The sequence below is a fragment of the Sinocyclocheilus grahami genome, unplaced genomic scaffold (genome assembly GCF_001515645.1).
Source record: "Sinocyclocheilus grahami isolate Dianchi unplaced genomic scaffold, SAMN03320097.WGS_v1.1 scaffold46.1, whole genome shotgun sequence".
NCBI lineage: Eukaryota > Metazoa > Chordata > Actinopteri > Cypriniformes > Cyprinidae > Sinocyclocheilus > Sinocyclocheilus grahami.
Genome location: NW_015505225.1, coordinates 2,138,976 through 2,151,703, shown reverse-complemented (window position 1 = coordinate 2,151,703; position 12,728 = coordinate 2,138,976). Strand labels below are relative to the sequence as shown.

General features: G+C 35.8%; 1 protein-coding gene and 2 non-coding genes across 3 annotated transcripts in view; all 3 read left to right on the top strand.

The window, feature by feature from the left end:
- Window positions 1-5,261: 5,261 nt before the first annotated feature.
- trnat-agu (transfer RNA threonine (anticodon AGU)) lies at window positions 5,262-5,335 on the top strand. The gene has a single exon. It is a non-coding gene; the product is annotated as a tRNA-Thr (tRNA).
- A 278-nt stretch (window positions 5,336-5,613) lies between these two features.
- On the top strand, window positions 5,614-5,703 carry trnar-ucu (transfer RNA arginine (anticodon UCU)). The gene is given in 2 exon segments: window positions 5,614-5,650; window positions 5,668-5,703. It is a non-coding gene; the product is annotated as a tRNA-Arg (tRNA).
- Window positions 5,704-10,575: 4,872 nt separating this feature from the next.
- Window positions 10,576-12,728, top strand: part of LOC107582647 (serine/threonine-protein kinase Nek8-like) — a 23,827-nt gene continuing 21,674 nt past the window's right edge. The window contains exons 1-2 of the mRNA XM_016268560.1: window positions 10,576-10,660; window positions 12,649-12,709. Coding sequence (XP_016124046.1) covers window positions 10,614-10,660; window positions 12,649-12,709 — 108 coding nt within the window. The 5' untranslated portion in view covers window positions 10,576-10,613. The remainder of the gene's footprint in view (window positions 10,661-12,648; window positions 12,710-12,728) is intronic.

Here is a 12,728-nt window from a genome sequence, read left to right as displayed (position 1 = left end):
GACGGTAAAGACATTTATATTAAAGTTATATTTCAATGAAATGCTATTCTTTTGATCTCTATTTGACAAAGTCTCCTGATCCAAAAAAATGTCTCTGTTTTCAACAATGATAATAATATGAAATGTTTATTGGGCAGCAAATCAGCATATTAGAATGCTATCTGGATGATGACACTGAAGAGTGGAGTAATGGCTGATGAAAATTCCATTTGAATATAGGCTATATTAAAATAGAGAATATTTCTTTTATATTGCAGGCCTAATAATACTTAATAATGTTACAGTTTTTACTGTAGGCCTATAAAAAATAAACAAAGGCAGCCTTGGTGAGCATAAGAGACTTCTTTCAAAAACATTAAAAAAAATCTAGATGGCATGTTTGTCATACTTTGTTCTGAGTGTAATCCTTAATTCATCATTAGTTAAACAAATAACTGATTTAATCTTAGCACCATACTACAGTAGGTTTATTTACTGTAAAATCAAACACTTAAAAACAATATTAACTTTTTCTTAAACCTTTACTCTCAGACCATATCAGTTAACATAAAGGTTTGCAATAAAACACTACATGTTCATAACTAGCATGCAATTAGCCGTTTTTCTAGTGTAGAGCTGTGCATCCAGTCTATTTTGTAAGTGACTTTTCTTTTTGTTTTGAAGATGCTTTCTTATGATTGTTTAATTACTCAAAAGAGAATACAGGGACGGTTTACATAATACATTTGTGTTTCCTGCTAGCTAAATTGCACATTCATAAGCAAATGTTTGCTGGTTCTTAACCTCTCTTTTCATTGTTCAAAGTTGATTTAGACAAGTATATGGCAACTATCCAAAGTTCTGTCAGTTCTATCTATGAAAACTGTATTTATGTATTCTTCCTTTTTGTGTGTTTGTAAGGTGTTCATTTATTTATTTTTGTTTGGTTGGTTTGTTTGTTACCCTGGCAATACCTATCTGTGTTTACTTGCATTTGTTTTGTATGTATGTCTAGATTTGTAATAAAAAAAGCGCAAAAAAAGTGCTCAGAAAAAAAGGCTGCGCAGCAAAGCGTGTTGTTTCTTCTCAAACACCAGAGGGCGCCATATTGAGATATCATCAATTCTTCTCCACTGTTCTGCAGATAGTTTGCTTAAAGGGATAGTTCACCCAAAACTTCTGAAAATTCTGAAAATGAAAATTCTGTCATCATTTACTCACCCTCATGTCGTTCCAAACCTGTATGAGTTGCTTTCTTATGTTGAACACAAAAGAAGATATTTTGAAGATTGCTGGTAATCAAACAGTTGGTGGTTGCCATTGACGTCCATAGTATTTTTTTTCCTACTATGGAAGTCAATAGCAACCACCAACTGTTTGAGTCTAAACTGGTCAATGTTTAAAAAGTACAATTGGCAGAAAACATCTGTTGTGTCTGTGTGGTCTTCCTTACTCATTGCATTGATTGTCAACAGTACAGAGTTGTTTCGCATTACTGAGTGGTGAAGGAGGTTCACTCTCTGGCATGACCTATTTCAATTCCACAAATATTTTCAATTCTATTCTTTGAGCATGTGGTTGCTGGACAACCAGTGTCAGTGTGAATTGGTTGAAGTGTAAAGAAGAGTAGAACAGTTGAGGAGAAGAGAAATGGAAAGAGAACAGTCTGTTTGGAAAACACTAAGATGGAGCAACTTAAAGGTCCCATATTGTCAAAACTGAAATTTCCTGGCTTTTTTCACGATAACTGAGGTCTAGGGGCTATTTAACAACCATATAAGTTTCAAAACAGTCAGTCCACAGTAAAATGCACACAGCCTGCATAAAGTAGCTGTGATTTTTCACGAACCGTTGTGACTTCCGTAAAAAGTTGACGTCAGAAGTACACAGTCACCGACTTCAGTCACCACCCCGAGCGCCGCCCACCGTCCCACTGTCCCACTCTCTTTTTGCCAAACCCCAGACAATATCGCGCCCATGCTATTGCTGAGCAACAACAACATGGAAACATGTCGAAAAAGGTTAACTTTAACCACATAACCAGATCGGCCGACCTTTAACGTTACACTCTCACTCAAAGGATGGACGATCTGACAGGATTGTTACTATGAAAAGGATCACATCTAACGTGTAAAGTAAAGACAAACTCACCGTGTCTATCTAGTCATGATGAAGATGTATATACATTTCAATTTCAGGAGGAAACAATTTTTACAGCTACGTTATTGTTCCATCCACAATTAATCACAACAATGTATATGCAATTACAAATTATTATACATAAATCGTCAGTTTGTTGTTTTACACACATGCACACAGACATTATTTCATACACGACATAGTCGTGAGATGCAAGAAACAGACATATGGCAAGAAATCTGTAGACACGCCCATAACAACGAAAGACAATACTTTATTGAACCTTTTCTGATAAGAAGTGTGCGCTGCAAACGCGAGCATTTTTGCTGATCGTTTATGTGCAGTCTTGTTTTATTGCGTTTAACCACAGCTGTCGTCAGTTTTTTGTCTGGCAGTGGCAGCAGATATGCGATCAAATTTAGAATTTGAGGCTGTATTACGTAGATTCTGGCACCCAACATCACAACAAGATGATATTTTATGCTCCTTATGTAGCCGAATCTGGGCTGCGTTCAGCCCCAACAACAATGGTGCAAAACCTTTTATAAACGCAAACGGTGGTGCGTTGAACACCCTGTTCTGATGACGCAAGAGTTGCAACTATGGCAGCTGAGAAGGCCATTCTTTGTGTTCTTTTTGAAGAATTTTCGGAGCCTGATAAATTGGTATAAAATTGGTATAAATACGTGTTTAATACTGCAAAATATGCTCGATGTTACAGTCACTGCCCTTGCCGTCCAGAATAAAAGAGAACATCCCAATCAAATGAAGGGATTTGTGGAAACTGTGGTTCCTAATTATTGTGATCCAACATTTGCCTCGCATTTCAGGATGAAAAGACAAACATTTCTCCAAGACTGTGTTATGATCTATATGACCTTATTATTTTTATTGTGAGTATTACACTCTAAAAAATGCTAGGTTAAATACAACCCAGTGCTGGGTAAAATAGGGACAAACCCAGCAATTGGGTTGTTTTGACCCATCGGCTGGGTTAAATGTTTAACCCAACCTTCTGGGTAGTAACCCAACCACTGGGTAAAAATAACCCATTTTCTGGGTTTGTCCCTATTTGACCCAGCACTGGGATGTATTGAACCCAGCATTTTTTAGAGTGCAAACAATATACTTGCTCTTGTGAATTTATTTGGATGTTAATTACATTGTGCTAGCTGTCTCTGTAATACCGCGTGGTTTATATACATGCTGCTGCTGGTTGGGCTGACATGTTTGACACACCCACCAAACAAGAGAAAACGCATCTCAAACCCCGTTGCACACCGTTTCCAGGAAACATGTCATTGTTTCGGTAACATGACGGTGCACACCGGGTTGAGCTTGAAGTTGCCCCTGTTCTCAGCAGAGTTCCTGAGAGAGGAGCTGTAAAAATACATTGAGATGGTTTTTGGTACTTATACCGCAAATATATAGTCTTAAGGACATCAAGACTTAAAATAAAACACCAGAAAGGTGTAAAATATGTGACATTTAAAAAAATGTTAATTTTTTTTCAATTTGTAGAATAGAGCAGGGGCTTAGATTATGCTGGGGACGTGTCCCCCCCACTTTTAATATCACATAAATTCGTCCACGCACTTTTGGCAAGTGTGTTTGCATAGAGGTTTTGAAGAGCCAGTGTGAATAAATATAGATTTAAATCGAAAGAGACAGGATAATCTTGCATGATCTGATGTTTTATTCGGACCCAGAATAAGGCGAGATGAACATCGTGGAGCACTAAACACTCTGTGCAGTGTATGTTTCATTCATACTCGAAGCCGGAGGGCACTCTCCCGCAGAAAGTCGTACGAGGAAATTCCTAATATGGACAAAAGCATCCAGCTATCGCTGTATGAAAACAGTTGTTTTCACAGAAAACAGAAACGTTTGGAAACATGAAGACATTAAACATACGGTTGCGACAATATATGGTTTATTTGTGTTTGTCAAGTCATCTCCAGGTAATAAATAAAGTATATGACATAGCTAACTGACATAGCATTTATTACAGTATAGAAACTATTCTGCCTTATGTGATAAAAAAATAGTTTGTAGTATATAAACAAATCATTATTATTGGTTATTGTCCAGCAGTTATCTGATTTCTAAGTCAATAAAAAGCTAGAAATGAGAGAACAATTAAAGTTTCCTATACACCAGTCAAAAGTAAGTAAACAATAAGATTTGTAATGTTTTTTAAAGAATTATCTTCTGTTCACCAAGCCTGCATATATTTGATCCAAAGTACAGCAAAGCAGTAAAATGCTGAAATATTTTTACTAGGCTATTTAAAATAACTATTTTCTATTTGAATATATTTTAAAATGTAATTTATTGTGATTTTAAAGCAAAATTTTTAGCATCATTACTCTAGTCACACGATCCTTCAGAAATCATTCTGATATTCTCATTTGCTGCTCAAAAAATGTTGAAAACAGCTGAGTAGAATTTTTTTCAGGTTTCTTTGATGAATGGAAAGTTCAGAAGAGCCGCATTTATCTGAAATAGAAATCTTTTGTAACATTATAAATGTCTTTATCATCCCTTTTGATCAATTTAAAGCATCCTTGCTGAATAAAAGTGTTCATTTCTATCATTTCTTTTCCAAAAAAAAAAAAGAAAATTATACTGACTCTAAGCTTTTGAATGGTAGAGTGTATAATGTGACAAAAGCTTTTTATTTCACATAAATACTGATCTTTGGATCCTTCTATTCATCAAAGAATCCAGAAAAAAATTACTCAACTGTTTTAAATATTGATAATAATAATAAGAAGAATTTTAAAAGGTTTCTTGAGCAGCAAATCAGCATATTATTATTATTAGCATATTGAAGGATGTGACACTGAAGACTGGAGTAATGATGCTGAAAATTCAGCTTTGATCACAGCAATCATTTTAAAATATATTCAAATAGAAAGCAGTTATTTTAAATAGTAAAAATATTTCACAACATTTCTGTCCCCCTCACTTCTGAAATGATGGCTACGCCCCTGGAATAGAGGCAGCACGCAGCCCAGGTGAAAAGGGAAAGAGCAATCGAGGGATGCGATTTCTTCTATTGTCACTCTTTTGCAATATCCATGTTCAAGCTCTGAGATTTCTCCCCAGTGAGATCTCCCCCGCGAAGACCCCCGCAGGTCGGCGCCGTGGCTTAGTTGGTTAAAGCGCCTGTCTAGTAAACAGGAGATCCTGGGTTCGAATCCCAGCGGTGCCTTATGTAATGTGTGCTTTTCTAGGAATGAACAACAATCGAAAAACGACAGCCACGTGTTCAACAATCCACAGACGTAGGCTAAAGATCGGCTAAAGATCTTCTGGGGGTTCAGTGTTCCCCTCTGACGGTGGTCTGCTGGGTTCGTTCTTGGACAGGACAGACAGAAGTGACAGTACCTCCGCATTGTTAACCGGGCTTCATTTGTACAGAAACTATTGGGCCCGTGTTTCCTTTTAGACGCCAAAAACTATTACGAGTTCCAGGCTACTGTGTCACCGGGCTCTGTGTCGCAATGGATAGCGCATTGGACTTCTAGATTAATGAAGGAGGCAATTCAAAGGTTGCGGGTTCGAGTCCCACCAGAGTCGCATCTTTTAGAATTACATTAACCCTGAACTATACAGTGTTTCCCACGGGCAACATACACTTTCAACCCATCTTATTTCAGCATGTGCACTTAAGTAAGTCCAATCAGTCCAATCAGTTTAAGTGGAATGCAAAAACTTTTCACACATTCTAAAAGACTAACAAAAACCATTCACAATTGTTTAACCTCATCAATATCATTCTGTAATCTTGTGTCGCGGTAAAAACTGAATTTCATTGATTCCATTGAATCCCCCCCCCCTCCCCCCCAACAGCCACAAGAGGGCAGCACACACCCACAGAAAAAAAGAAACATCCTAAGATGACCCGTCATGGTAGGGGCTCTTCAAGCTCTAACAGACCAAATCAGTTACAGTGTGGTGAAATAACATCAGATTGTCCTTTCTCTCTCTTTGTACACACATCTGAACAATCAAATGAACAATCAGTGAAGGTCAATTCTCTCCTATGTAATTCTTTGATTCTTTGTCTTGGTGTATAGAGCAGTTTTTATGCGTAGGTGTTCCAAACCTTAGTCTTTTAACAAATCTCAAGGTTAGCTTGAGCTGAAACTTAATTTCATTGATTCCATTGAACCCCCCCCCCCTCCCCCCCAACAGCCACAAGAGGGCAGCACACACCCACAGAAAAAAAGAAACATCCTAAGATGACCCGTCATGGTAGGGGCTCTTCAAGCTCTAACAGACCAAATCAGTTACAGTGTGGTGAAATAACATCAGATTGTCCTTTCTCTCTCTTTGTACACACATCTGAACAATCAAATGAACAATCAGTGAAGGTCAATTCTCTCCTATGTAATTCTTTGATTCTTTGTCTTGGTGTATAGAGCAGTTTTTATGCGTAGGTGTTCCAAACCTTAGTCTTTTAACAAATCTCAAGGTTAGCTTGAGCTGAATGAAGGATGTTGAGTAATCAGTGCTTCGGAACTTGAGGAAATACCAGTCGCTTTTTATCACATCTTCAATACCTGCTCAGTTATTGAAAGATATGTTTGAAATATTCTCAGTAACCACTTAGTTCCTTCTTAAGATCACATGAAATTTTATATCTGTGTGTTATGAAATATCATGTAGGAGTATGTGTTGCAATGGAATATCAATCATGATGCAGTTCATATTCAGTTAACATACAGGTTCATAAGTAATTCCTCTTTCTATGTAATAGATCATTATTTCTTCAAAACAATTATTATTATTTTACATAACGTTGTATTGCTTATATGCAACTACACTCTTAAAAATAAAGGTGCTTCAAAAGGTTCTTCAAGCGATGCCATAGAAGAACCATTTTTGGTTCCACAAAGAAGCATTCAGTCAAAGGTTCTTTAAAGAACCATCTCTTCCTTAGCTTTTTATAATCCGAAGAACCTTCTTTCGCCACAAAAAACCTGAACCTGAAACAGAAGGGTTCTTCAGATGTTAAAGGTTCTTTATGGAACCATTTAGACAAAAAGGTTCTTCTATGGCATCGTGAAGCACCTTTATTTTTAAGAGTGTATTTCATTAATCAGTTGCTTACATTTGCAGTTTATAATATTCTGGCAGCCTGAAGCTGAGCTATTTAAATAATAATTTAATATTTAAATGTCAAGACGTACAGCACATAAAAATGCACTTTAATGTGTCAGGCTTCAACAAATTTGAAAAGGTCATTTTGTGAACTTTTCACCTTTTCAAACAACTTCTTATTCTGTTAAACCACAGTCTCATTGTTCTGCTTAGTTATTGCCACTTTCACGTTTATGAACTAATATGCTACATCACTACATGCAAATTTATTCAGATTTATACTTTATGTTATAAACAAGTGTTAGTACGATGAATACTCTCCAGTTGAAAAGTTTATTAAAGATATTACATTTGATTCAGAATGATGGTGTTAATTCGGTCTAATTCATTCAGATTAACCACAGTCTATGTAGCAAACTTGTATGTCTTTGAATTTTGTAAATCTGTTTGATTCTCACTGAAGCGTGATAACTGAGAAACTGCTCAGGGCTGATACAGAAATTCTCAGAGAAACTAACCAGTAATTTGCATTACAGCATAAACCTCCAAGGCTGCTTCACATCAGTCAACGTATTTTGTAGTCCTCCTCCATGCAATCATTCTGGTCAGTGGTGCTCAGCCTGAGTTATTTGTATGACATGGATACTGTTTTGAAAATATGAGTCATATAATACAGCAAAATTATGAAGTTTATAAACAAAATGAACCTTAGGCTGTAACCTATTTTATTGCTGTCTTCACTTACTTTTCTAGAACCAGCTTTGTTGCATATTTGGTTCATCCCATAATCCACAGTGTAATCCATGTTTGAAATGTTTCTTGTCTTAGAATGTGACAGTCAGTGATCAGGAATGTTCAATGTTCACACTCACCGGAACAGTTCTTTTTTTTTTAAAGAGAATTAAAGAGAACAATATGAGTCGAAAGGGCACTGTCGAAACTTATTCTCACAGGCGTTGCTGATTCTTTTTAAAATAGCTATTAATATCTGTAGCTACTCTCATTTTTTTCTACTGTTACTACTACAGTTCTACTACTACTACTTTTCTACTGTTCTGATACTATTACAGTACCTTTATGAAGTGCTTTCGGATTGTTTAAAAATTCTAAACCACGACTAACTAAAAGCTGACTAGCTAACTAAAACCATTCAAATTCATTACTTGCAATTAAATAATAAAAAACTATAGATAAAAAAAAATGAATAAAAAAGACAAAAACAAAACAAAATTACTAAAACTTTATCTAAAATGAAAACAGAAAATATGAAAATAATTAAACATATAAACAAAACCTATAATAGTATATAAATGATACTAAAATAACACGAAACTTTGTCAGCATGAACAGTGTGAACAGCTGTGAAACGTGTCAAAACTAATTATTTTATTTAAAGTAATTGATTTTTTTTGCTACTTTTTTGACTTTTGCTACAAATATCTCCTTTTCAGTTTACAAAGATGTTAAAAGAAGTTAAATTTTGGAGTCAATTATTTCTTCAAATAAAAACAACACTATCACTTTAAAATGTCATCAAACAAAATTAAAATGAAATAATATTAAATTATTATTAATTAAAAGATTCTGTAAAAGAAACAAGAAACATTTAGCAAACAAGGGTCCTTTATGTGTTTCTGAAATGTAAACCTCTCATCTAGCTAAGGTCTAATCAGGCCAAAAAGTCATTAGGTCACCAAAAACATACTTTAAATATGTTGTAGGCCATCAAATCACGACTGATCAATCTTCTTACTGAGAATGAAGTTGACACCATAATAGACAGCTGGTGACGAGGCAGTCTAAACTTTAGTCCACTGGTCACAGTTACTGGTTTTACCTGTATTATGAGGAGATCTGGTCTAGATAGGCTTACAAAGCATAAAATGAAGTCTATTAATTGTGCAGACGCTGAGGAAAGATTCACTGACAGGTAGGGATATGCCGGTATCAAATTTTCATGTTGTGATTAATTGCTAATGCTTTTATCACGGTATACGGTATTATCACGATATTGAAATTTAGTTTTAAAAAAAGTGCTGTCACCATACAGCATAACAGGTTTAATAACTTTTTCTTATAACAAAAATAACTGAACATTTAAATGCAATAAAGCAATACAGAAAAATAGACCAATAGGTATCACTTTACAATAAGACCTCATTAGTTAACCTTAGTTAATGCATTAACATTCACAATGAGCAATAGCTACATTTGCTACAGAAGTTATTAATCTTTGTTAAAAAATACAAGTCTTAGTTCATGTTAGCTCATTAAATAACACAGTTGCAACTTTCGATTTGAAGTTTTCAACTAAACAATTGGTTAAACAATTGTGAATGGTTTGTTAACTAATGTTAACTAATGAAGCCCTAATGTAAAGTGTGAAATATTGGAATACCTAAGATTAATGAATGTTCAGAAGAAGTTTTCAACTAAACAATTGGTTAAACAATTGTGAATGGTTTGTTAACTAACGTTACCTAATGAAGCCCTAATGTAAAGTGTGACCGAACGACAAAGAATCAGAACACTTTCAAACAATATCTAGGGCATGTTGTAGTCCAGATTAAAATGTAAAAAAGTTTGAAAATAAATAACCTATTAAGTCTAAATATTTAAGTATTTGGCGCTGTGATGAAGATCTTAGCAAATACACAAATCTGAATGGCTGTTTAAATCATTTAAACACGATTCAGAAACAGAAAGTAGTGCAGCTGCTTTGTTTACAGGGTTTCCGGGGTAACGGCTGCATTTAAATGAATTATTATTATTATTATTATTTCTGCAGTTTAGCGCCATCTGCTGTCAGAGAGTGAAAGTGCGCTTTCATCCAGAGCGTCTCAGCGGTGTTGTGCATTTTGACCAGCTGATGGGAAAAGTATTCTTAAAATGCACTCAAAATTCTGAATAATTTGTTATATATAATTATTCCCGGTATTTAGAAGTGCCCACAATAACAATATCGTGCATATTCATTACCGTGATATATCGCATTACCGAATACCGCCACAAGTCTACTGACAGGACTTGTCCTGAAGATGATTTATCTCTAGCTTTCAGAATAGTCCTTTCAACATCACAGAGCAACCACAGCTGATTACAAACTTCACTATTAAGACACTCTCTGTCAATGCTTACTTTGTCAGCTGTAAACAACTAACTTTGAGGAGTTCGTTCAGTACATCACTTTCAGTAGTTCAATCATAAATGACTATATTTGGTCCCCTCATGTGTTCACATCCTTGATTAGCATAACCCTTGACAAAATGAGGGGGTCAGAGTCAGTTCTTCTTGCTCACTTGCTGTATTTTGTCCCGTCTAGAACTCTGTAGGGGTAAAGGAAGTGCTGCCTAGTGTCAAGGCGCGTTTAGAATCCAGCAAACATGGAGAAGTACGAGAAGATAAAAGTGGTCGGGAGAGGAGCATTCGGGTAAATACAATTACAAACGTTGTTTTAGTGACGCGTACTTGTTTGTTTGAGCTAGCTGCTTTACAAAGTGACTTTTGACGAGTTTGAACTCGGTAAAACTTACTTGAGAAACTCTGTGAAGAACTTCAAATCTGCAACGCTCCTCAGAGAATCAGAGCGCGAGCTAACGGAACACACGGAGCATCACTTTCTCGCGTTTCCGCATTCCATCAGTAGGCTATAGTTGTTACAGAGCCATTATCACCCTATTCAACGAGTTACCATTGCATTAAGAGTTCGACACTTTTCATTTCAAAGGGAAAAGAACTGTTGAGCAATGAATTGCTCGCCCTACTCTTTTTTAATTTGCCTGTCAAAACAGCAATGTTTACAGCGGTCTCATTGGAATTTCTGTCGTAATTTGGAACCTTAACCGGAATGTCCTGCAGCAAACCAGAGGGTGTCAAAATGTACTGAAAAATCAAACTTTCTCACGTTGGCTTGTAAGTTAAAGTATGGGCTCTGTGTGAAATTTTCACTCAAAATTCAAAGTTTCAAGCTGAAAAGACTTTTAAGAGTCATGAGAGTGCACTTTAAGGACTAATAACATCCAATTAAAAGCTTTACTTTAAATTACATTTGAAATCTTTCTGTTTTATTAATATTTTGTCGTGATTTAAAGATGTACACTTACTTTGATGAGTTGACTAACACTAAAGCGCTTGTAAAATACTTAATTATAATTTTAACTCTATAGTTTTTATTCAGTAGCTCACTTAAAGTTAACTAATTTAAAGGGGTCATATGATGCTTTTTTAAAGATCATTATTTTGTGTATTTGGTGTAACAGAATATGTTGACATGCTTTAATGTTCAAAAAACACATTCTTTTTCAAATACTGTACATTATTGTAGGTCCTCTATGCCCCGCCTCTCTCAAACGCTTCGTTTTCTACAAAGTCCCTCCTTCCGACAAGCGCAGTCTGCTCTGATTGGCCAGCTGACCCAGTGCATTGTGATTGGCCGAACACCGCAAGCACTCGTCGGAAATGTAACGCCCCTTACCATAATTGCGAGCTTCATCTTTCAAAATAAATGTAAAGACAGAGCATGAAAGGGGAACAGAGTCGCATGACAGACACAGTGATGAAGCTGGTATGTATTTGCAGTACACAAGCCACGGTTAAGACAGCTGACTCCACTGTGATGTGTCTCGCTCTCTCTGAAACCACGCCTTCTTTCTTTGCGTGAACATTTGGGCGGCATTATGCAAATATTTCCACATAGTGAGGTAGATATGTGGGGGCGTGTTAGAACGAGCCGTTTTAGGGGGGCGTGGCAGAGTCTTAACTTTGATAAAGAATATCTCTTTGGTTTTGAGACTTTAGTCTTTGCAACTTCAGGGATCTTATCAGCACAATCAGCTTGTAACACTCCAAAGAGAAAGGAAAACTTGAAATCGCATCATATGACCCCTTTAAATTGCAACTTCGTTACAAAAGTGTAATTACAAGTGCAAGTTTCAATAGTAATGTCATTATGACATAATGACTGTATTTCTGTTTGCACATAAATAGCCTACTTATAATAATGTATATATATATATATTCAGCAGTAGGATTTTACATTTTTCAAAGGCAATATAAATAATTATGAAATTACATGTAAAGATGTAATTAAGACCTACTTAAGTGGGTCAAAAAGCACGCTAAAATTGATCTAATTGTGTTTACTGTCAGTTTAAACTACAATACATTTTAATTTATTTGCAATTAACTTGCAATTACATCATGTCTGGGAAATTGTATTCAAGTTTATACTTAAGATTATTCTTTTAAAGTAGCTATATTAGGCTATTTCCACAAAAAGTGCTCATTTGAAGAGCATGCTAAAATAGACAGTGAACAACTGAATCCGTAAAACTTTAAATTCAGCTGTTAATCTTGAAACTCTTACATTTTGTGAATGTAACAAATCCACTTGTATCCTGATTTCTGTATCTGTCACAGGATAGTGCACCTTTGTCGCAGACGCACTGATGGCACGCTGGTGATCTTGAAGGAAATCCCAGTTGAGCAGATGACGCGTG